Source organism: Phocoena phocoena, chromosome 1 (genome assembly GCF_963924675.1).
Source record: "Phocoena phocoena chromosome 1, mPhoPho1.1, whole genome shotgun sequence".
NCBI classification, from domain to species: domain Eukaryota; kingdom Metazoa; phylum Chordata; class Mammalia; order Artiodactyla; family Phocoenidae; genus Phocoena; species Phocoena phocoena.
In genome coordinates, this window is record NC_089219.1 from 164,471,463 (window position 1) to 164,497,080 (window position 25,618).

Consider the following 25,618-nt stretch of genomic DNA (forward strand, 5'->3'; position numbering starts at 1 on the left):
GTAGGATCGAATTCTTTGAGACTGATGCCAAACAAATCTACCTACTGACATTCACTGCTTAATTATTTGAGTAGCATGAAGTTTTAACTTAAATACACAAACATTGTTTTTAAAACTAGTTAAACCGTGGTGGTCTTGTGAGTTGCACATGCTGAATGCTCACATTTAATTTTTTTTTTTTTTTTTTTTTTTGCGTTACGCGGGCCTCTCACTGTTGTGGCCTCTCCCGTTGCAGAGCACAGGCTCCGGACGCAAAAGCTCAGCGGCCATGGCTCATGGGCCTAGCCGCTCCGCGTCATGTGGGATCTTCCAGGACCGGGGCACAAACCCATATCCCCTGCATCGGCAGGGGGACTCTCAACCACTGCGCCACCAGGGAAGCCCTCACATTTAATATTTTTGGATAAATATAACTTTGGAAAATACTACCCCAAATAGTTTATATTTTCTCACACTTACCCTCCCACCTTGTATGTCCCCCTCCTCTGCCAGAAGAGACGAGTAAAGTACTAAACGTTAGGGTATGGCTTAATAGGACAGTCTATTTTTATATCATTATGTTAATATCCGAAAGAAGGAAAGAATTCCAGTCTGTCTTCTAGACACATTACATGTTTTCATTTATGCAAACATTTAAGTGCATTTTTAATTCTAAAAGCTTTATTTTATTTTATTTCTTTTGCTGTTACTGATTACATGGGATTAATATATTTTTATATTTCCTCTATGTGGCTCTTAAAATAGCAGACTCTTTTAGGAAATCTAATGAAATATCACTGCAGTTGTCATCTAATTTGTCTTTAGAGGACAAATTAAATGATTAATGTAAAAACGTGTAAAGAGATGAGGAGAAAAATTAGTAGGTAAGTTCAGATCAAATTATTTGTTTTTCTGCACTTGGGATATAAAAGTACTGTATTACATTCTAGTGAACCTTATCCTTCTCTTTGTGAAATCTTCTCCACTAGTATAAAATAGATACTTTGTGCTTTTAACTCATATAGATTACAAGAGTTTGCTTTAGCACATAGAAAGAAGCATTTATTTATTAACTGTTTTTTATACTAGTGGTCTACAAAACACTTTCAAACTATCTGTTAGGGGCCTTTGCTGGCACACTAGAATTCACAGATACGTGCAGCATATCATTACTCATATATTTCTCTCCAAGCGTGGAAGATAACTACTGTTTCTTTATTCTCTTGTTTACTGGACTAGATTTCAAGATTGTCCTATTGTAACCATAGGCATTGTATATTAGGTCCAGTATTTTATTTATCTCATTTTATGACACATAATTTTTATATCCAGCGACATTAAAATGTCCCCTTATTTAGTGGCCTTCTTTATGAGATGCTAAAAATGGGTCTGCATTTTATATGATGTGGGAATGAATGGTCATTAGTTTCTCATGACAGAACCATGTTGGTTTGAACGCAGGTTTTTTTTGCTTTGTTTTGTTTTTACCCCAAATGAAAAGTTATTATGATTACCTGTGTTACATCAAAAGTTCAGAGAAGTAGGTTAATTATATATGGAAGTTTAGCAAATGTTGGTTTTCACCAGTGCTGGAAATGCCAGGCCATTAAATAAGAATGGCAACTTAAAGTGGGCAAATTTGATAAATGCATTAGCATACATCAGTCTAGTAATAAGGTTCTCATGCTCTCTCTCTCCTGTTTTTCATTTCCAGTGTTCTATTTAGGTGAGTTTTTGAATTCTGATTTTTCATTTAAGTTCTCCCTCTCCACTTCATGAATAAGTACCCCAAAGAGAATGTCTCATTGTCTTAGAAACGTCAAGCTTAGGTGCCTATTCAGATGCTCATTGAACACTTGTTTTACTCAAGCTCTTCATATATAAATGTTTATTTTTCTTTTATTGTTGATGTTTTCCATTTGTTTCAAGTAAGCCTTCTGGAGATAACGACAGTATTATGTTGCAGTCTTTCATTTGCTGTGTGTTATATGAAGCTTATATTTTATTTTGCTAAACAAAAAGAAGATACATTTGTAAATATGTTACGGTTTTATGTTATTCTCATGATTTTATCTCCTCTATCCAGTGCAGTATAAAGATAATGTTCATCTATAATGTCTCCCTCCCTTTTTAGGGCCGACATTGCCTAGACAGAATTCACAACTACCTGCCCAAGTTCAGAATGGCCCATCACAAGAAGAATTGGAAATTCAAAGAAGGTAAATTCACGAGTTATTTGCACCTGTTCTTTCTACTACAGAAGACCAATCTGTGAACATCTGATATTGAAAGTAGATTATGTCTCGTCAGCCATTTGGAAGTCTGAACTTTTATTGTTATATTAAGTTTTAGAATCACTGTTAATAATCAAGCAGATTCTTAATAGGCTGGACAAAAGATGTTATAAAATTTCATATATGCTTTTTTGGTGAAAAGCATACTCATGAATCTGAAATATTTTAAATACTCTTCACAGCATATACAATGTCTTCACACTTCAAGCAGTCTTATTTTTATAGCAGTTATAAATTAATCTGATCATTTTGCCTGTCACATGACTGGAAAGTTGAAATAGTGTTGGCTCTTTGTACAAGGCATCGAATATTGAACAGGAATAGTAATGGAATACAGAATCATTCTGTTTATGATTAAACTGTGATTGAATGAAATCAATAACGTCTTCATTATCTCAGTGCAGTTTAGAAATACATTTGAAATTACAATACGGCCTCATTTAGGGGTAGTTTTTTCTGAATTAACCCAGAGTCTCTAAATTAGAGACTACTTTATAACAAAATAGCTTTGTAAAATTCAGTCACATTCAGTAACTAAAATTGAGCTAGTCAAACCAGGTGCCCCATTTTAAACAAATCGAAACTTTTTAGAGATGTTGATACTGCTTTTTGTTACTAGTAGGGCACCCCTGTTTCGTTCTGGGGAATTGATAACCATCTTACAGATGGAATTTTCCAGTTGAGAGGCATTTGCTCCATGGCAAGCCAGCAATTTTTCTTGTCACTTTTGATTTGGACCTCATATTTGAAATGTTCTCCATATTCTTTATGTTGTCTTAATATATGTGTCATGTTTCCCTGACAGACAGTCAAAGGAATTTCTTGCTTGGTTTTGTGTTGTTGCTTTGCTGTGTAACTACTTAGCTCTTGAGGAGCGCCCTCCAGGATCTCTTAAAGTGAATTTCGTTTTTGCCACAGTCTATATGTTTAGTTAGATCACTCTGGAACTAGCCTCCAAATTTGGTGAAACTTTCTGCTCTTTAGAGCGATGCTGTAACAGATACAAATAAAATTAAGTCTCTATAGAAATAAGGGAAGTTTAAGGAATATGTTCATTTATTTCAGTTCCATATTGAAAATTTTAAACATACTAGAATAATTCCAGGAGTTAGAAATTGTATGCTGTCTCTCACACACCAAACGGAAAAGTAATTCATAAAAAATGATCATAGTTTTATTGAGAGTAACACATTTGTAGAAAACGAGGAAGAACCAGGAGAAAATCCTGAACGTAATAGATCGTCTCTGGTAATACAGAGTAGGCAAGCAAATAATCCCCGACACAGTTGCTGGAGTCCAGGGCAGTACAGAATACAAACAGAAGTCTTCTGCTGGTACCGCTGCCTTGTCAAGGGTCACAGGTGGGTCATCTGCTTCACAGAGGGTTGTCAAGAACTTGCAGCATGCAGTTTTAGTTGAAAATGAGTACTGAGTGAACTTTTAGTAATTGTCATGAGAACGCCACGCCCTCATGTACGTTCTTTCTCATTTCAAAGCGTTCATCTGGACTTGAGGTTTTTCTCTTTGTATGTAAGTAGATACTTAAGGGTTTGAAAACTGAAGATGTTTATATTACTTATTTGTTTAGTTGAAGACTTTAACTCAGTCATTTTGAAGAGTGGAATCCGAATTTCTGAAAAATTGGTATGAATTTTAAATTATTTTCTGTCCATAGTCATGCACAGACTCTTCTTTCTTCTTCCATTTGACACCAACCAGTTTCCTTCTCTCTCATTATTAATTTCATCTCCATTCCTTTTCTTTACTTTTCACCCCATTTCCTTTTTTTATGTTCTTTTGTTGTTGTTGTTTTGTGGGGGTTTTTTGGCTGCCTTAGGTCTTCGTTGCTGCGTGCGGGCTTTCTCTAGTAGTGTCGAATGGGGGCTCCTCTTCGTTGCAGTGTGCGGGCTTCTCATTGTGGTGGCTTCTCTTGTGGCGGAGCACGGGCTCTAGGCACGTGGGCTTCAGTAGTTGTGGCATGCAGGCTCAGCAGTTGTGGCTCGCGGTCTCGAGAGCGCAGGCTCAGTAGTTGGGGCACATGGGCTTAGTTGCTTCACAGCATGTGGGATCTTCCCAGGCCAGGGCTCAAACCCTTGTCCCCTGCATTGGCAGGGGGATTCTTAACCACTGTGCCACCAGGGAAGTCCCACCCCATTTCCATTTTAGTCTCATGAAATCTGCTTTGTGTTCACAAATCTACTGGATGTGCTGCTACCATCATTGACTTATTCTAGTTTAAATGTCTTCTCTTGGTCTACGTATTCCACTTCTCTCTCTTCCTTTTGATGCTTTAGAGTGTCTTTTTTGCTAACTCTTCTCCTTTTCTGTACCTCTTCCTTTTCTTATATAAGGCTTTACACTTAGCAATCTCTTTTTTATTTCTGCACACAGTATAACCTTTGAAAAGTTGATGATTTGGTTGGATCTTATAGTTTCCTTTTAACTTCTGTGCTGATGGCTTCAAAATCTACAGCTCCTGATTATCCATTGGAGAGCCAGACCCATATTTCCAGATAAATGGAGTAGTGTCATGGGTCCTTTTGAGAATTTGGTAGAAGTAGTGAACTACTGTCCTCTTCCATCCAGTTCCCCCACCCCACCCAACCTAACCCTTCAGATGTGCATGTGATTTTGCACATGTGCACACATGTGTGCCCTTACATGGTCCAGAGGATTACAGACACCCTTAATTCCAACAGTGGATCCTCAATGAGAATTCCTATTTTAGAGCTCATCCATTTGGGTATCCTACTGATGCCTCAGTTTAAACCCTTATGGTTTCATTTTTAATGTACATTCCTTCTTCTAATATTTCTCCCAAAATTTCAGCTTAGAAAGTCTATAATTATCTTCATTCACAATATCTATTCAAGTACATTTTGTTATTTCTTTCTCTGAAAGCCTGTTGGATTTACTGTCCTGACATTCTCATTACTAATAGCTTTCTCCAGTATTTATTTGCTTGTATACTGCTATATTTTCTGACTTGCTAGTTTTTCTGTCTTTAAGCTAGATCCCTTTCACTTATTCCTACTTTATTACTGCTAGATTATTTTTTCTTTTTTTAACTTTTTTGCACAGTGCAGGAGGGTCTAAAAGTGGGGGAGGGTGATCTGCACACTTGTGCCCTCCCCTCATATTAATCATGAGACTTAATCACTTTTAACCATTTCTACTTTTAGTACTTTTGATGAGTTCTTCTATAGTAATATATAATGTGTTTATATATCTGTTTCTTGATTAGTCACATTACAGATAGTACTTATTGACTCTACACTATGAAAAAATGAATTCTTCACTTCCCCTGCCAGTCATGAGTAGTTATTATTTTTAGTTCTTCTAACCTTAGTATCTCTTAACTCTTCACTCTGTAAGAGGAATGCAGTAGTTCTGCACATCTCCCTATCCCCTTTCTTCCATTCTACCACCTAGTTTTGATAGACACGTCATTTTTTTAATTTTATTTTTTTGTTTTTTTTATTTTCATGGTTTATACATTTTCAGTCTTTTTATTACTGCCATTAAATCTTTGTCTTTATGTTAGTAGGTGATCTTTTCTCCCCCTTCCTAGAATCCTTTTAAACCTTCTTACTAACCATGGTAGTCTGAGTTTTCACAAAGATGTGATTTGTTTTTGGTTTTGGGGTCCCTCCCTGATTTATTAAGCTCAGTACTTAATGGACTGTTTCCATTTGAAGACTTATCCACAACTCCTAGATTTTTTAAAATGTTATTTCTTTAGCCATTTCCTTCTCTGTTTTGTTCTCTTTTTGGGGAGCTCCTACTGATCAAATGCTGGGCCTCCTGGGTTATTTCCTTATGATGCTTACCTTTTCTCATTTTCTGCCTCTGTTTCTGTATTCTTTTTGCGGTACGCGGGCCTCTCACTGTTGTGGCCTCTCCCGTTGCGGAGCACAGGCTCCAGACACGCAGGCTCAGCGGCCATGGCTCACAGGCCCAGGTACTCTGCGGCATGTGGAATCTTCCCGGAATGGGGCACGAACCCGTGTCCCCTGCATCGGCAGGCGGACTCTCAACCACTGCGCCACCAGGGAAGCCCCAGTGTTCTGTATTCTTGATGATATTTTTAACCATACGTTCTAGACCAGCGTTACCTAGTAGAAATATAAGCTACATATTTAATTTAAATTTTTCTAGTAGCCATACTAGCAAAAGTAAAAAGAAACAGGTGAAATTAATTTTAATAACATAAAATATGTTAAGTAAAATATTTAACCCATTATAATGGAAATATCATTTCAAAAAGAAGTAAGTATAGAAATTAAGATATTTTACATCCTGTTTGTGGTACTGAGTCTTCCAAGTCCAGTTTGTATTTCTTACACTTACGGCACGTTTCTGTTCAGGCTGCCCAAAGTATGAGTGCTCGAGAACCACATGTGGCTCATGACCACCTCATTGGACAGCACAGTAGTTGATCTCCTATAATTTAATTTTATTCTCCAAGAGCCTTTTGCGGGGCGGAGGCAGGGGAGCGATTATTCCTTTTTCAAAACAGCCTGTCCTAAATTCATGATTGTATCTTAAGTCCCTCTTGTTTCTCATCCTTTGTTTGAATTATCTCCTTCCTATAGAGTAGTATTGTTTGCCTTATTGGTTTTACCCAAATATCTGGTAATCTTTAGTGGTCTTCTTTATTTCTAAAACAAGAAACAGTCTGAATGACGTCAGTACCTGGCTTGGGTTTCCTGTTCCAGTATGAGGTTTGGGTGTCTATGGACAGTATTCTTCCCTGACCGAGGGCTGCCAAGGGGGTCTGTGCAAGTGGCCAAGCAGACAGACTGACAGGCTCTCCTTTTGGGTACAAGAGAGGGGAGCCGACAGGCCTCAGCCCCACAAAGCTGAGACACCTCTAGTTCTACCAGACACGCTAGCTCATCTGAGGCAGCTTCTTCACTTTGTTTAGAGGACCGTCTTCTGTGATAAATGCCATTCCATCCATTGAGCTGAGGTTGGAGAACAGAGGGTTGACTGGAGCATTTTCTTCAGACGGTGTGTGTGTTTATTAATCAGCTTGATGATGGTTGTACCGCCCATTCCCATTCTTTCTACCTGCTGATCTCAAGTTAGGTCTTTCCCAGATTCTTCTCGCGTCTGCTTCAGCCATTCTGAGTCTGTGTTCGGGACCCTGGATGCTTCCACTCTTCAGTCCAGTTATGTTCGAGGCTTAGTGCTTTGTTCTGAGTGCTTACAGTATATCAGGGTGGTGGGTGGTGGACAGAAAGCCTCAACCTAATCAGAGAATAGAGTGAACATGACACAGTGTAGCAGAAGATGGTAAGTGCTATGGGAGGAAAATAGAGCCAAGTGAAGGGAGTATATGTTGCAGAGGGCCAAGGGGAAATGGTTACAACTTTAAATAGGTTGGTCAGAGTAGATCTTATGGAAATGAAAGGAAGGAGTTAGCCAAATGGATGTCTGGGTGAGTGCATTACAGCAGGGGGAGCAGTCTGTGCAGAGTCTTAAGGCAGGATTGTGCTCGTGTACAGGGAGGAACGAGGAGGCATGGAGGCTGGAGCAGAGAGAACAGGAGCAGAAAAGGAGAGTAGTGGAGGAGTCCTGTCATGCAGGACATTGCAGGCAATTATAAAGAATTTAGCTTTTGGGCTTCCCTGGTGGGACAGTGGTTGAGAGTCCGCCTGCCGATGCAGGGGACACGGGTTGGTGCCCCGGTCTGGGAGGATCCCACATGCCGCGGAGCGGCTGGGCCCGTGAGCCTTGGCCGCTGAGCCTGCGTGTCCGGAGCCTGTGCTCCACAACGGGAGAGGCCACAGCAGTGAGAGGCCCGCGTACCGCAAAAAAAAAATGAGCTTTTTTCTGAGAGAAATGAGGGCCCATTGGATGATTTTGATAGGAACGATCTGGCTTAACATTTTAACAGAATTAGTTTGCCTGCTTTGTTGAGACCAGGCTATAGAGAAACACAAATGAAAGCAGGTACAGGGTTGTGATAGCAGCCTAGCAAGAAAACTAGTTAAGAGGCTATTGCGGTAAACTAGGCAGGAGATAATGATGGCTTTCCCCAGGCAGTGGAAGCGGTGCGAAGGCAGATCCTTACATTTCCTGGTGGATTGTATGTGGGGTGAGAGAAGGAGAGGAGTTGTGGTTTTTAACGGGAGCTGTGGGAAGGATGGAATTACCATTAACTGAGACGACCGTGAGTGGCAGGTTTTGTGGGGAGAGGTCAGATGAATTTTGAAGATGTTAAGCCGAAATGCTCATTGGACATTCAAGTAGAGATGCTGACTACTAGGCACTTGGATGTACTAGTACATAGGAACTGGGAGAGAATTCTAGACATGTAACTCCTCCCTAACCCTTTTGGTCTTCCAGAAATTTGATGAGACATTTGGTCTACTAAAGACCACTCAGCTCAATTGTCTACTTTGTAGTGGGTTTATTTATACACATTTTTATTTTTCTGAAATTCCAGTAGAATCTTGGAGCGGGGGAAGACAGTTTGACTGCTCAAATATACCAACTTGAGTAAGAAGAGTCCAGGAGCTCATGTCACTTCCCGGCTCACAGTACGGGTGGCCAGCTCTCCTCGCATCCAGTTTAATTCTTTGGCCTGACACTTAAGAGCCCACCCCATGATCTCTTTCCTCCCTTATGACTGTCTGTACACCATACTCGGGTTCTCCCTCTGTGCTTCTCTGTAGCATTTACCTCTCTGTCCTGCCCTTCTCGTCCTTTCTGTCTTGTCCTTTTCTGTAGACTGTTTTCCAGGTATATTAATGGTTTTCGTTTCTGAACTCCTGTAACTTAACCACATGCTTTTTTATTGTTTGTTGTTTGCTTTACATATGAGTCTTGTCTCCACAGTGAACATTGTAGGCTACTTGAGAGTAGGGACCTGAATAAGGTTTTGAATAAAAAGCCAAGAAGTTCAGTGGTACTGAATTCATTTATATGTAGGTGTTGGGGCATAACAGGCAGACAGTATTTCATAAGGTTGTTGGGACCATTAAATAAGATAATACGCACTCTTTTCATGCTGCCTGGGCTTTTCTGTCTGTGCTGTTTGGGAGACGGTGGGAGCCGTTCCTGAGGAGATGCTCTTTGAGCTGTGCCTTGAAGGGGAAGTGAACTAGGAGTTTCCAATCATAGAATGGAAAAGCATTCTAGGCGGAAAGAGTCTATGTGTAAGAGCCAAGGGAGTGCACACCAGCTGTGTGACGTGAGTACTACCCCTCTTCCTCCGCTCCAGGACTGATGGTGCTATTAAATTAATACGTAAAGGGCCTTTATGCCATGCTAAGACATTGCTTTTTAATATTCTTTCCCTGTTTGTCATATAATAAGAAGGCATCTTGCTTTGTAAAACTTTAGTATTTTCAAGTTGTAAGAAAAGTATATGCCATCTTCTTTTGACCTACATGCCAAACAATCTGTTTTTGCTTATGGTTGAAAGATACTTGGGAAAAGGTACTACAAAACCTAAAAATATCTGCTAAATTTTATATACACAGTGCTGGTCTTCACTTTATCTCAGCCAGCAGCTGTGCATGGCTGGATCTTGTTTTGTAGATTAAAAAACACAGTGGCAGAGAGATGTACAGCACATTCTAGTGAGACGTTTGGTTTCCAACAGAAATTATATTTTCAGAATTTATTTTGGGTAGTTATTTATATAAAAATAAATTTTCTTGTGCTTGATTTTATTTTCAGAGGCATGATAAAATACCCTTGGGACAACTTTTATTTCATAAGTTGAAAAAAGTAACTTTATCCTGTTACTTTGGCTATTTAACTGGATCTTTATACGCCGTTACTGGAAAATGTAGAAGAGAATATTAATTTGCATCTTAACATTCACCTGCAATTTTAGTAGTTATATTTTCAGTATCAAGTTGAGTAACTACTGTTACTACTCTTAGGTGAGCTGTTAGTGGGTATCAGTAATTGATTTTTGAAGCCTGGTAAATGATTCGTATTTGGTGAGCTAGTGATAATGGATGGGTTAGGAGGAAAATGGTGTGAGTAGTGCTCCTTGGGGGTATGTGTGCATGTGTATGTGTGGTGTGCATAACAAACTTGATAGGGTTTTTGCTCAGAACCATAAACTATAAATGGATTATTTTAATGAATAGCTAAAAATTCTTATTCTTCAAGTTATTTTTCTTGGCTTCTGACTCTTACAAAAAGGAAATGAATTGCTTAAAGAAAAGTTTAACGACGTATTTAGAATCTGGTTTTGTTTGGGGCCGTCCATTGCACTTTGAGGAACAGCGGTTGCGCTTTGGGGACATCAGTTGTACAATGTAAAGACAAGAAATGGCCGTCTACTTTCTGGTTTCTAAAGTTTTATTGATGAGTGGTGTTACGGATTGAATAGTGTCTCCCAAGAAAGATACTTGAAGTCCTGGGACTTCCCTGGTGGTCCACTGGTTAAGACTCCACACTCCCAATGCAGGGGGCATGGGTTTGATCCCTTGTTGGAGAACTAAGGTCCCGCATGCCGCATGGCACAGCCAAAGGAAAAAAAAAGAAAAGAAAGATATATTCTAATCTCCACTACCTCAAAATGTAACCTTTTGGAAATAGAGTTGTTAGTTAAGATGAGGTCATACTGGAGTGAGATGGACCCCTTTGTCCAACACGACTGATGTCCTTATAAGAAGAGGAGAAAGTTACAGAAGCAAGATGGCCGTGTGAAGACACACACAGAGAGAACATCATGTAAAGATGGAGGCAGAGGTTATAGTGATGCTTCTACAAGCCAAGGAATTCCAAGAATTACCAGCCTTCCTGCGAAGGAAGAGCAAAGCATGGAACAGATTCTTCCTTAGAGCCCTTAGAGGGAACCAACACTGCCAACACCTTGATTTCAGATTTGTCACCTCCCATACTGAGAGAATAAATTTCCGTTGTTTTAAGCCACCTAGTGTATGCTTCTTTATTATGGCGACCACAAAAACTAATACAGGTGGTAACTAGCTTAGTAGACCAGCAAAAGCTAAAGTAAGCCAGGACAGAGAAGAGAAGGGTTGAGTTGCTGTGGTGCCTCTCAGTGGCAAGGCGTTTCATCATGCTACACGTAGGAGGGTTAGGTAAGTCTTTATAAGGAGGGTTTAGCTACCCAGATTTTCCCCACAACACCCAAACAGGAGACTAGAGATTTATTATCTTCTAGAGATGTGCTAGACCAGTGCTGTTCAATGGAAATGTAATGCAAACTACATGTCATTTTAAAGTCTTCTAGTGACCACATTTTTGAAAGTTTTAAAGAAACCAGTGAGATTAATTTTATTAGTATATTTAACCCTATACATCTAAAATATTATTTCAATAGGTAATTGATACAAAATTTTAGAGGTGTTTTTACACTCTTTTTTTTCATACTAGGTATGAAAAATCTGGTATGTGTTCCAAAATCTGGTATGTGTTTTTATATTAAAAGCATATCCCACTTCAAGCTAGGAGCATTTGAAGTGCTCAATTTGCAACATACAGCTAATAGCTACCGTTTTGGACAGCATCGCAGTGTAGGCTAGGAGTTGGCAAACTATAGCTCGCTGGCCAAGTCCAGCCCTGTAGTCTGTTTTTGCATAGCTGAGAGCTAAGGAGGGCTTGTGCGTTTTTGCCGAGTTGTTTTTTTAAAAAGGAAGAAAAAAGAATACGGACAGAGATACTCTCTGGCCCTTTTCAGCAGGTTGGCTGGCTCCTGGTAAAGCCTGAGGTATAGGAGGCACAGCTGTGAAGGTGTGGGTGGGAGGCCATACTGAAGAGAGATGAGTGAAAGTCAGCCAACTTGGTCTCTTTCCTTTGCTCAGCTCCCAGTCATTGGCAGCCAGACCTGTAGAACTCAGGTAAGGAACTTGAAGAGTCCTCCTCCGGAAACTTGGCTCGGCCAAGAGAAAAGACAAAGATATTGACACCCAAGGTCCCTCCTGTTGAAGCTCATTTATTTAAGGGCTTCTGATCAGCTTTAGTACCACTTATAAACATGAATGGACAGCCAAGGATCATCATACCTTTAAGGACAACTTTTATTACATGAAGACAGATCAAAACAAACAGAAAAAATTGAAATTGGAGGAAACACGTAGTAACAGGGAACAGAAGAAAACCTAAAAAATGATATAATAGCTTCAGAGAACTAAGAATATATTTTATTCATAAAGCAAATGTTTGTAGTTATTTAAAAAGAATCAGAGTGTAAGAAAATGTACTTAGAATTTTTTTTTAAAGCATTAATTTTAACACTAGGAGGTTTGAGAAATAAGGTTGAGGAAATTGCCCTGAAAATAGCTGTAAAAGATAGAGATAGTACCTGAGAAAAAAAATAAAAGAAGATCAGATTAGGAGGTCCAACATCTAAATATGAGGAATTTTAGGGGGACGAAACAAAAATGTGAGGAAATGGAATCTGCAAATAAATAAGAAAATTTCCTGGAGCTCAGTGACCTGATTGTGGTCAGGGGTGCCGACTCTTTCTGAAAAGGGCCAGACGGTAAAGGTCTTAGACTTTGTGGGCCACGAGGTCTCTGTGACATTTGTTCAGCTCTTCCTTTGTAGCTTTGCCATAGACAATGCGGAAATGATGGGTGTGGCCAGATTTGGGCCATGGACTGTAGTTTGCCAGGTCCCCTGGTCCAGATTGAAAAGATTCACCAAGTGTCCAGCCCAGTAAGTAGGAAAACGTAAAAAGATCTACCACCAAGGCATATCACTGGGATTTTAGAATATTAGAAGATTTTAAAAGTGGGGGGAGCTTCAAATTCCTGAGAAGTTATTTCCAATCTAAAATTTCCTCCTCTGCACAGTTTCCTAGGAAGCTACTGCAAGATGTATTCTATTAAAATGAGAGAGTAAACCAAGAATGATGATACCATGGGAGGAGCCAGGAAACAAGGAATCCAGTGTAGGAAAGAGATAAGGGAATTCCCGGCTTGACTAAGGCGAAAGCAAAATCTAGGGACCCAGCAGGTCTGAAAGTTATACAAGGGGAATAGTAATCCCAGCACCGAAGCCGGGAGTTGGAGCGTTGAAAGTGTATAGCCCTACAGTTAACCTTCAGAGGCAGGATGGACCAAAAGTTTCTGGGGGGGAAGAAAAAACAATAAGCAAACAATAGATCACCTGATATACTTGACCCTATTGAGAGGGTTTACAGTTTTTTTTACACTTTTTTTTTTTTTTTTTTTTTTTGCCCCGGATGCGCAGGCTCAGCAGCCATGGCTCACGGGCCCAGCCTCTCCGCGGCATGTGGGATCCTCCCGGACTGGGGCACGAACCCGAGTCCTCTGCATTGCAGGCGGACTCTCAACCACTGAGCCACCAGGGAAGCCCGGGTTTACAGTTTTGATGGAGAGGTAGGGGTCGGTATAGAGAAAAAGAATCAAATGTAAAAGGTAGCCATTTGTAACACCAGGGTTAAGAAAGGGATTGTTCTGGAAAGTAAATATTGTCAGCCGTGAGTAAGTTAGATGGATGCTGATGTATCCAGAGTACTGTCATGATTTTATTGGGAGAATGAAGAAGGAAAGATTTTAGGGTGTTAGAGGGTGTAGGAATTAAGTCATTTGTGTAGTATGAAGTCAGTAGATAACTTCTGAATCTGAAAGACTAAGAAGTATTAGTTCTAAACAGATGGATGTATTTAGTTAGAAACGTGAGATAAGTATCAAAGTGTTGAAAGTAGCTGCTTCTGGGGAAAGAAATCAGAAGTGGTAAGGGTTGAGAAGAGGATTAGTGTTTTGTTATAAACTTTGTAACACTCTTTGACCTTTTAAACTATGTATGTATTTTACAAGTTTCAATTTTAATGAGAATAAAATTGAATTGATAAAACATGTTTACTTTAAATGTTAAATCTCATTAGTCCAATACTTTTACTATAGTAATACAATGATAGTGTAGTTTAGTTTTCTATTCATATGTTGTGTAGCATTTGTTAATATCAGTTTTTGGTTCTTACTCATATTAATTTGGCTTCCTTGGCTGACTGTGATGAAAAAACATATTCTAAGAAACATGAGTCAGTCCTGTGTCAGTCTCAACATGGAGCTTAATGTAGTTAATATCTATAAATAGTTTGCAAATCACCACTATTGCCTGAAAGTTATAAAAGGGGAATAATAACCCCAGCACCGAAGCAGGGAGTTGGAACAATGAGAATGTACAGCCCTCCGATTAGCCTTCAGAGGCAGGATGGACCGAGAGTTGACCGCCTTCTCTTGTAAGTATTGTCTCTTGTCTCAGGAGCTTTGTAATATTAACACTTAATTATCTTGTTTAGTTTTATCCATTTTTCGTTTGTTTACTGATAGAGAAGTGAAATGCCCACATTTTATGTATGCAGTTTTATTTTCTGACAGATGTCGGTAGCATTAGTGTTACTAAATGTTATCAGCCCAGAACATTTTTCCTAATCTGCCCTCCTACTTCGTGATGTCAAATGTAAATCACTCTTCATTTACCTAACACTTTTTTTGTTATACATAAGGCTGAATGAAATGTGTTTCAAATTTTTGTTATACAGGTTTTGCTTGCTTTAAGAAAAGTAAACCTTTGAGTTAAGATAAACTAAATATGTGTTCAAATATATTAAAAAGCTATTAATCTCATTGTTGGCTGGTGCTTCGTGCATCTCTTTGCATTTGGGGGATAGCTCTTTTGGGTGAGGAATTCAATAGGTATTTTGGTGGTGGGAAGAATTTTTCCTGATATTTTTTAAATGCTCTTGGTTGCTATGATACTAGTCATTTGTACTATATTGTTTTCTGAAAAAATATGTTTTCTCAGAAGGTTTCAAATTATTGTAAAATGCATATCCTAACTTAAAAGAAAAATTAGTCTTCCAGAATTTTTCCATAATTCAGAATTAGGGCCCTTGTACTTTGAAAAAATCTTCAGATGAAAACAGTCATTTGTAGACAGAACTCTAGTCATGTGCATTTCCAGTATGTGAGTTGGCAGTGGTGTTCTAAGAAAAGCAGAATTTATACATTTGGAAACTGTCCCCCTAAAAAGATATACAGATGTCTTGCTTTAGAAGTCAAAACATGAAAGTCAGAAGATTTATATATACCATCCAATTTAGGTGGAATTATTCATTCCACTAAAGATTTGTAAGCCTGAGATTTTGTTTGACACACAACTTTGGGAAATATGTTTAGATGTGCTTCTTTTTAGTAAACAGGCTAAAAATTAGATAGAGGCTTTGAACAGTTTCCTTTCTTGCATCTTTCTTACTTTCAAATCAAGAAAATACACAGTCATCAGACTCTCCTACAGCTGTATGAACTGCCTACTTCAATCATCTATCAATGAACTTGGGAGATCTCTCTGGCACTGTGCTCTTTCCCTACATCAGTAGATACTCTTATTTATAGACTGAAAACCCAGAATATTATGACGTGTGGAACAATCTTTTTAAGTCAGGACACCCTAGTTGTAAATGCCGTTATTTAATAATTCTTTCAGATTCACTTTACTCGTACCTGGCCTTCTACTTGTGCTTTAAGCTTACTTTTTGTGTTGAAAGCAATATATGGTCTAGAGAAGCAGCCATTAACTTGGGGGTAAAAAAACGAAGAACTTACAGTACTGCGTGGTTCAGGTGTGAACAGTGTTTACATTATCATATTAATAATGTAAACTCTGAATACTGATTTAACCAGAAATCAGTATTCTCCCATGACTATATTGGGAAAAGCCTGTGTGTGGTGAGGGAGTTATAAGAGATATCTTAAAAGCCAGTAGACATGTATAAAGTTAAAGTAATCAAAAGAATTGACATAATCTAAAGAAACAGCCAAAAGAATTGATAGTAATTATCTCTAATATGTTGGAAACTGGAGTGGGAGGGTTGGAACAATGAGCTGCTAATTTTTCTTACAAACTTATAAACTATGTGCTTGTATTATTTTGATAAAATAAAATGAAAGAGGTGGCACAGGAATGTAACAGGACCAAATAAATTGGATTTTTTAATCATAGATCTTGGTGCGGCTACATTAAAAGTTAAATACTTCCCCTTAGCTTCTGTTTTCAAATATATTCTAATTAGAATAATATGGGTATATCTTTTGTCTTCTGGACCCGAGAGATTGCTTAGAGTATTATCACATTTCACGTGCTCTTATTTTTTGATGCATGATGTGTATTTCAAATGTAATATAAGCCCTAGCTGAGTTTATACATTAGATGCAGGTTATTCAATAATAATAACTTCGTCTAGTTTATTATTAAAAACATTCTTCTGAATATACCTGATTTCTTGCCCTCATCCCTAAAGTGATATTGTTATCCCTCAGAAACTTTGACCCCTAATTTATCAAATGGTATAATGAAGTCACTACTGTACCGTAAAAATCAGATTTTATTATTTAGTCGTCAGTATTTTAAGCAACTGTTGGGTTGGCCAAAAAGTTCATTTGGGTTTTTCGGTAACATCTTACAGAAAAACCCGAGCGAACTTTGTGGCCAGCCCATAATCAGCACTACCGTAGGTGTCTTCTGTTTTCCTCTGGCACTGATGAAGTACGATGATCTGACCAGAGAGAAGCTTTGTGGTGTTGTCCCAGAAGTGGGATTGGGCTTCTCCTTTGTTTTATAGTCAGTTCAGGAACCATGAAGGGGAGGGATTTCTGGAAAGGTCTTACTGGCTTTTTGGTAGTGTTGGGAGGAGCAAAGGGCAGCACGCGCATTCTGTCATGAAGCTCAGCCTGCAGTCAGAATCCAGCCAGTTTATTAGCCAGTCCAGGGAAAGTCTCAGTTTGAAACCTCCAAATAAATATTACTATAGCTCACGTTTACTGAGTTCCTGTGCTTCAGGTACTTAGTAAAGAGCTGTCGCGGTATTATCTCATTTAATCTTCCCCACAATGCTGTGAAATACTTTATGCGTAAGATGGGTGTAACTCTTTTTAAATCTTAGGGCGAGTTAATTTTTTTTAATTAATTAATTAATTTATTGGCTGCATTGAGTCTTCGTTGCTGTGTGCGGGCTTTCTCTAGTTTCACTGAGCGGGGGCTACTCTTCTTTGCGGTGCGCTGGCCTCTCATTGCAGTGGCTTCTCTGGTTGTGGAGCACAGGCTCTAGGTGTGTGCGCCTCAGCAGTTGTGGCACGCAGGCTCTAAAGTACAGGCTCAGTAGTTGTGGCACATGGGCTTAGTTGCTCCGCGGCATGTGGGATCTTCCTGGACCAGGGCTCGAACCTGTGTCCCCCGCATTGGCAGGCAGATTCTTAACCACTGCGCCAACAGGAAAGTCCCCAGGACAAGTTAATTTTTATAGCAAGATAATTGTTTAAGTCCAGGTGGATACTTGGAGACATTTTCATGCTCTGTTACGTTATATATGAAAGGTAAAAAGCAAACTTATATATATGAAAGGTAAAAAGCCACATCCAGGAGGCTTCTGCAGGTTTGTGATATAATCACAAAGAGATTTTTGTAGTCATCATTTGAAGTCCTAGAGTTGAAGAAGATTTTTAAAACTGAGTAAATACTGAGACATTCTATACTTTCTTAGATAAGATAAAAAGATGTGAATGTTTTTCTAGCTGCTCTTCAAATTTAATGAAACGTTAATAGAATTGAGAGCATAGGTCTTGGCGGAAAGGGTAAATTTAACAAAGTGATACTAAAATTTACCTAGAAAGAGTTAAATATCTGAGAATCACCTAGAAAAACTCAAAAAGAAGAGTAATAAAGATGGCTGCACCCTACTAAATATTAAAGTATACATCAGATATCAAAGCATCAAGATACTGGTGCCACGCCAGACAAATAGATCTATGCTCCAAAACATTCTGGAACTTCAGTAACAGTCAACACATGCAAAGGTGGCATCTTAAATTAGGTCTATAAACCATTCGATAAAAGGGGCTGTGATGTAGGTCACTACTTCACATGTCAAGCCCAAGATGAGTTTCATATGAGCTAAGGATTTTATTGTAAAAAATAAAAGTATGAAAAGAAAGTGTTAATAATTATATAATCTTGCTGTGGAACAGGACTGCCTAAGAAGGATATCAAAAGCAGATCACATAAAGGAATAATATTACTAGATTTTCTAGGTAAAATTAAAAGCCGTATTACAAAACAAAACTTTAAAAATCAAAGACATTAAAAAAAGTAATAAAAGTTAATGCATATGACTAACGTGTGACAAAGGGTTATTATCTTTAATATAGAAAAGAACTCTTTCAAATGAATATGGAATATTAACTGTTGCAAGAGAAAACTGGTCAAAGAACATGTGCACTTAATACTAATACAAAAATCAGTAAACAGATTGCAAAGTACTTAACCTCAGAAGTAATCAAATAAATGAAAATTGTTGTATCAGTCATATTAGCAAAGATTAAAAGCAATGATGGTGTTCAGTATTAGTGAGGGGAAAGGAAAGTGGGCATTCTCATATACTGTTGGGCTTCTGTTCCTGAAGACAGTTTGGAACCGTGTGTCAGAAATCTTGATATTTGTATCTTTTCATTTAGCAAATCTCTGCCTCTGGTGATGATCCTTAAGAAGCAGGTAGAAAACGGTTCAAATATACATGAAGATAAATGTTTATTGTAGTATCAGTAATAGTATTAGGCAAACTTATATAGTACCATAGAAGACTGCTTCAACTATGGACACCTAAACAATGGAATACTACTCAGTCATGAAAAATAGAGGTGCAAAACTGTACTTAGTGCCTTAGAATACCTTTTACAATATATTAAGTGGGAGAGAAGAAAACAGATTTCAGAGTGGTAGGGACATATTCTAATTTATTTGGTTTTTAAGGTTTATATGCATATTTTTACATGTGGAAAAGTCTGGAAGTATGAATGCCAAAATGTTGATTATACTGACCTCTGGATATGAGACTTAATATGATTTAAAGTTTATTTCTTCTTAAGTCTGTTTTTCTTTTCCATTCACCAAACATTTATTGAGCTAGTACTGTGACTAGCCATTGCATTTTCTAAAATGATAAAATATAATTTATGCAGTAAAAATTTGATGTTGTTTTAGGGAGGTAGTTACAAATTAGAGATATTTCCATTAAATGATTGAAATAATGTCTTGGTCATTACAGTGGTATGTTCAGTTATTCATTTATTTGCAGCACTTTATTCATGAAAAGTACAGAATAAAATGAGACATTAGTGTAATGTGCTGAAGCAGCCCAAAATGATCCTAATAAGAGAAATTATTTTCATTCGTATGAAACATAAGCCATCTCTATCTAATGTAGTCTTAATTCACGTGGAAAGAGGTGTTGATTGCATGGTCTACACTGCTTTGTATTTAAATCAGAACTAAGGTTCTCATAGGTTCATTGTGAAAAGAATGGGTTTTTAATGGTGAGTAGCCACAGTTGCATATTTTTCATTTCTTAATTTCAGGCAACTACAAGAACAGCAACGACAAAAGGAGCTGGAGCGGGAAAGGCTGGAGAGAGAAAGAATGGAAAGGGAGAGATTGGAGCGGGAGAGGTTAGAAAGGGAAAGGCTGGAGAGGGAGCGACTAGAACAGGAGCAGCTGGAGAGAGAGAGACAAGAAAGGGAACGTCAGGATCGCCTGGAGCGGGAGAGACAAGAGCGGGAGAGGCTGGAGAGGCTGGACCGGGAAAGGCAAGAACGAGAGCGGCAAGAGCAGCTAGAAAGGGAGCAGCTGGAATGGGAGCGAGAGCGAAGAATGGCAAATGCCGGTAAGAAGTTGACCGATTGTTCCGTGTTCCTGATGTCTGAGCTTGGATGGCAGTGGTATTTTGTGTATTCGTGTATTAGAAAGAATATTTCACATTTGAGGTGCTCGGGATTAAACAATACGATTTGAAATTAGAACAAATATGTGGCTATTGCTGCTTTAACATTTTCTTTTTTTATTTCTATTGCTTGGAGACTTAAAGAAAGCTCCAGGAAATTTTTATTCTGGCATTCTAATTCTTTGAACTCCCTATAAATTGGCTATAAAGTGTAAGTGTGTTTTTATGGGAAATTTTTATCTTAGATGAATTTGGAATATATTTCCCTTCTGAGAGTGCTTCAGTTGTCTCGAACACCGTAGCATTCCAGAAATTTGTTTGATTGTATTCTGAAGTTTTTGAAGGAGGAATTAAAAACAGTAGGTTAAAAAGTATCCTCTCTAGAGCTGACTAGTAATTTAAATGTATGCGAGTATTGTGAAAAATTAGTAAAAATTACTAAATCTGATGGAATTTTATTGAAAGACGTAAGGGTTAAGATATGACTGAAAATTTGAGGTATTTTGACATTCATTAAAATTAACATTTATTATAGGATTTAAGAATTATTATTTTGTTCCATATGGCCTATATCTAAAGTTTCAACATGGGTCGATTAAATACTGGTTGATTGGTTTGTTGTTCGAGTCCATTCATTTGCTTTTGATTGCCTAATTGTTTTCTGGAGTTATAGCCAACAAAACAAAACTTTTCCACAAATAAACATTGAATTTGGGGGTTTCTAGCCCTTTATGATAAACTTTTTGCTAGTTTCTCTCTTTATTATTTAAAAAAAAAAACAACTAAGCTTACTCTTCTTTGTGGTCTTATTCATGTAATGTTAATGTCCTTTTAGTGGACGAAATAATGAAAATTAAGACTACGATATTTTTCTTGTAAAGAATAAGCTAATCAGTTTAATTTGTCAGTCAACTTTCTGTTAGAGTAAAAGAAAACTTGTCCTCTTCTGGATCTCAGAATGTATTTATAAGTTAAGACATTTTGGAGTGAAATTAGGTATTTGCCCATGTGCTTATTCTCTGGTACTAACTGTAGTCTACATTTGTACATTTTGTCTGAATGCTGGTTTTGTGGCTTTACTAGCTCCCTTTTTCTCTCTCCTTTTTTATCCTGTCTTTCGCCGCTGCTTTCCACCTCTGTCCAGCTCCATCCTCCGACAGCTCCCTGTATCATGCTCCACTTCCTGAGTATGCCAGTTGCCAGCCTCCTTCAGCACCTCCTCCATCATATGCTAAAGTCATCTCAGCTCCAGTGTCAGAGGCCACTCCTGATTACGCTGTAGTGACCGCTTTGCCACCCACTTCCACACCCCCTACACCACCACTTCGACACTCCGCGACACGTTTTGCAACATCTCTAGGTTCAGCCTTCCACCCTGTTCTTCCCCATTATGCTACAGCTCCTCGTCCTCTGAACAAAAACTCTCGACCTTCTTCTCCTGTGAACACACCCTCTCCTCAACCTCCAGCTACGAAGCCCTGTGCCTGGTCTACTTCCAGTTTCTCGCCCCTCCCTCCGTCTCCTCCAGTAATGATTAGCAGCCCCCCAGGCAGAGCTACTGGTCCAAGGCCTGTCCTCCCCGGTTGTGTTTCTTCTCCTGTGCCCCAGAGGCCTCCATCACCAGCGGCCCCCAGCGGGCTGCTCGACTCTGTCACGTGTCCAGTGTCTCCACCGCCTACCTCAGGGCCAGCTGCGCTGCCACCGCCTTCCCTCACACCACTCTCACACTGTGGATCTCAAGCCTCTCCTCCTCCAAGCACCCCTGTTGCCTCAACTCCCTCATCCAAGCCTAGTGTTCTCCCTTCTCCCTCTGCAGCTGCCCCTGCCTCTGTGGAGACTCCTCTAACCTCTGTGCTGGGAGACTCCTCTGCTTCTGAGCCAGGCTTGCAGGCAGCCTCTCAGCCGGCCGAGACTCCAGCCCAGCAGGGTAAGGCTTCCGTTATTGCGACTAACAGCTAATCACTTGGAAATGTTACACATCCACAGCTTTAATTGCCTAGAAGAATGGGGAGGATGGTTTTTGAAAAAGGCGAAGGTGGGTTCTTTTCTGTTGGATTAATTGCATTTGGAGGATCAGTATGAGGGATTTCCATATTGAACTAGATTTGGATATCTTCTGCAGTGTCATAGTCAGAAGTGTTATTCAGTATTTAAGGGCTTCTGTATGTTTCTTTTCATTTTCACTAGAAAAACATTACTTGATACATTAATCCACACAAAAAATATATTGATATAATCAAACTTGCCTTCCTTTAATTTCTGGGAAACATAGAGATTATATTTAGTGCCCAGCTGTAGTCGTTAGATCTGTCATCCAGGAGTCTCCTCTGGGACAGTTCTGATCTTGGACCCTATTTCGTTTTGGCCTGTCCTGTACGTATTGGGCTTCTCATATCAGACTTCCATGGATGGGTGCCACCCTAAGCCCTGGGGAGCAGCCCAACTTTGCACAAAGGGTGGAGAGGACTGGCAGGCTTGATATGTGCCCCAAAGGGTTCCATGGTCCAAAATTCCAAGAAGTAGCAGGCTGAAGGGATAGTTGGGAGAGGATAGCATCCTCTACAGTTATCCCCCCACTCCCCATGCCTGAACTTTGCTGTCACAGTGATAGGGGAGGGGGGATGCAATCTAAGTATGGATGATTTGTAAGCAGAGAAGGACCTTGTTCTATAAGTAAGAAAGAAGATATTTAACCCGCTCCCTTTTAAAATAGGATTTAGGGAGGATTACAGGAAGGAATATGACAACAAATTTGTACTTACAAAGGAACGGTGTTCTAGTCTGGATTTGAAACATTCATTTAAAAAAAAATCTTAGTTCTTAAGGGCTCGTTATTGCTGTGTGTATATTTTTCATGTTGACTTACTGAATTTGCTTAAAGGTTGAGTCACAGCTCTAGTAGGTGCAGTTCGGTATCATTGTGAAAGTGATTCTGGAACAAGAGAGACACAGTTAGCCTGACAGAGTCCAAAGGCCCACCTCCTGTATCCTCAGAGCTCTGATGACCCCTCATGTAGCCCATCACTATATTCTTCCAGCAATTTATGGTTCCAGCTTGTGTAACTGTTCAAAGTTAGCACTTTCAAAAAACTTACCACCCAGTTTGCAAATACCATTTTATTTGTCCTAAAATACCCCTTTAAGCCTTAAGGAAGGGGGAGGACCTACAGGGTCAGTCTCCTGGTTCCTGTTCTTGTCCACTCCTTTGTGATTTTACAAGATCTGGACATTTCTCTCTTAACCCCTGTCTTCTGTACTTCAAATTCTATGTCTTCTAATTATTTCTGATAGTTGTTTTGAGGTTTTACTTTGTTCTAGTAGATTCCTTTACTCCAATGATTCTCAATTCTCTTTATACATTGCTTTTAAATGTGGAATATTTTTGAGATATTGAAGCCTGGGACCCACCCTTCTTTCATGTTCTCGATTCAGTCACTTTGGAAAGCAAGTAACTATATGCTTTCACTGTTGTAGAATTTATTGTCTCAACTTTTAAGGTTTACCCAGATTATTTTGGTCTGTTATTTTGAAGAGCAGCACTGACTGCCATCCTGTACATTCATTTGTCTTTTCAGGGATGCTGCCTCTGTCCCACATTTTATAAGCATTTATTTTATTTATTTACCAAATGCCCGTGAGCAAAGAAAAAAAAAAAAACTAATTTAGATGATCCGTTGCAAAGTTCTATTAATAAAGCTCTAACAGTAAAGGGAGTAGTTATACACTTTGGCCGTAATTGTTAGTATGTTTTTAATACTGATTTGGACTTTAAATATTATGATAAATTGAACTCATTAATTTGTACTAAATGTTCAAGTTAATTTAGCATGTCATTCTGCATGCTTTTCCTCCTAAGATAGTGTCACTTAGCTCTGTTGTTGATGGTCTTAACATTTCTTTCTCTCAGGCATTGTCTTGGGACCACCTGCACCTCCACCCCCTCCTCCACTCCCGCCAGGTCCTGCCCAGGCATCAGCCGGACTTCCTCCTCCCCCAGGACCCCCTCCACCCCCTCCACTTCCGTCCTCAGGGCCCCCGCCTCCGCCTCCTCCGCCACCTCTTCCTAATCAAGTACCCCCTCCTCCCCCCCCACCTCCTGCTCCTCCCCTCCCTGCATCTGGATTTTTTTCGGGATCCATGTCTGAAGACAATCGCCCTTTAACTGGACTTGCAGCTGCAATTGCTGGAGCAAAACTTCGAAAAGTGTCACGGGTAAATGCATCTCCTAATTAATTGTATTTTTTACGTTATGTCTTATTCTGTCTCAGTATCTAAAACATCAAATTTATTGTATTCTGATTTTATGAACCCTATGTTATTAACTTCATCGACTAAAAAACATGTGAAATAACTTAAACTTAATTAAAGTTGCAAGAATCATAGTTTCTGTAACATTCACCACTTAACATTTTACATTTGCTTTATTATTCTTTGTGTATGTTTCCTTCTGTATAAACGGACACACACACTCTCTTTTTGTCCGAATTGAGAATAAATCAGAGACACCTTGCCCCATTTCCCTAAATATTTACCTCTGTTTTTGTAAGAACAAGGATATTCACCTACATGACCACAGGATGGTTATCAAAATCAGGAAATTCAGTTGATACGATACTATAATCTACAAATCTACGCAAGTTGCATCTATTGTCCAATAGTGTCTTTTATGGCACTTCTTTTTCTACTCCAAGATCACCTGTTATATTTTGTTGTAATGTCTCTTTACTTTTAATCTGTAATATTTCCTCAATCTCCTCTTTCATGATACTGACAATTTTGAGGACAACAGTATAATTATTTTGTAGATCATCGTTCAGTTTGGTTTATCTGATATTTTCCTAAGATTTGATTCGAGTTATGCATTTTTGGGGGCAGGTTTTACATTTTTTACTACCAACGTAATATGTCCTTTTCAATGTATTACACACGGGGACATGTGATAGCATTTTATCCCATTATTGATGATGTTAGCTTTGATAAAACTTCACTGATAACATAAAATTACTCCATTGGTCCTTAAAGTTTAAAAAATAATATCTAGGTGTTTTTATTGAAATGAGTGCTGATACATCCTTCTGTTTTGAATGTAATAGATTAATAAACATAGGATTGTCCCACATAGGAGTTTATTATGTATGTATATTCTCATTAAGATGGAGGATACCTCTTTCCCAAGCGGAGGGAATACCATTGGCGTGAATTCGGCCTCATCTAAAACAGATACGGGTCGTGGAAATGGACCCCTTCCATTAGGGGGCAGTGGTTTAATGGAAGAAATGAGTGCCCTGCTGGCCAGGAGGTGAGTGAGAAATTATATGGATGTGTCCAGAATTGAGAGGATTTTGTTACTTTTATTCTAAGTATAATTTAACTAGATGCAGTTCTTCCCTTTTGGCATAATTTTACACTAAGTTACCTGATGTTTTTTTAAAAAATTGATTTACCTTCTTTCTAGGAGAAGAATTGCTGAAAAGGGATCAACAATAGAAACAGAACAAAAAGAGGACAAAAATGTAAGTGAATAAAAATAGTCTACTACATGGAGACTTCTCTGGCGGTCTAGTGGTTAAGACTTTGCGCTTCTACTGCAGGGCCGCGGGTTCCATCC

At 38.9% G+C, this 25,618-nt stretch overlaps 1 protein-coding gene across 1 annotated transcript in view; it reads left to right on the top strand.

Annotated features, from left to right (window-relative positions):
* The window catches only part of ENAH (ENAH actin regulator), a 74,593-nt gene that overhangs the window by 34,039 nt on the left and 14,936 nt on the right, over window positions 1–25,618 (top strand). Inside the window, exons 5-10 of the mRNA XM_065871768.1 lie at window positions 2,114–2,198; window positions 19,649–19,953; window positions 21,155–21,937; window positions 23,918–24,222; window positions 25,164–25,309; window positions 25,466–25,523. Of these exons, the coding sequence (XP_065727840.1) occupies window positions 2,114–2,198; window positions 19,649–19,953; window positions 21,155–21,937; window positions 23,918–24,222; window positions 25,164–25,309; window positions 25,466–25,523 (1,682 nt within the window). The remainder of the gene's footprint in view (window positions 1–2,113; window positions 2,199–19,648; window positions 19,954–21,154; window positions 21,938–23,917; window positions 24,223–25,163; window positions 25,310–25,465; window positions 25,524–25,618) is intronic.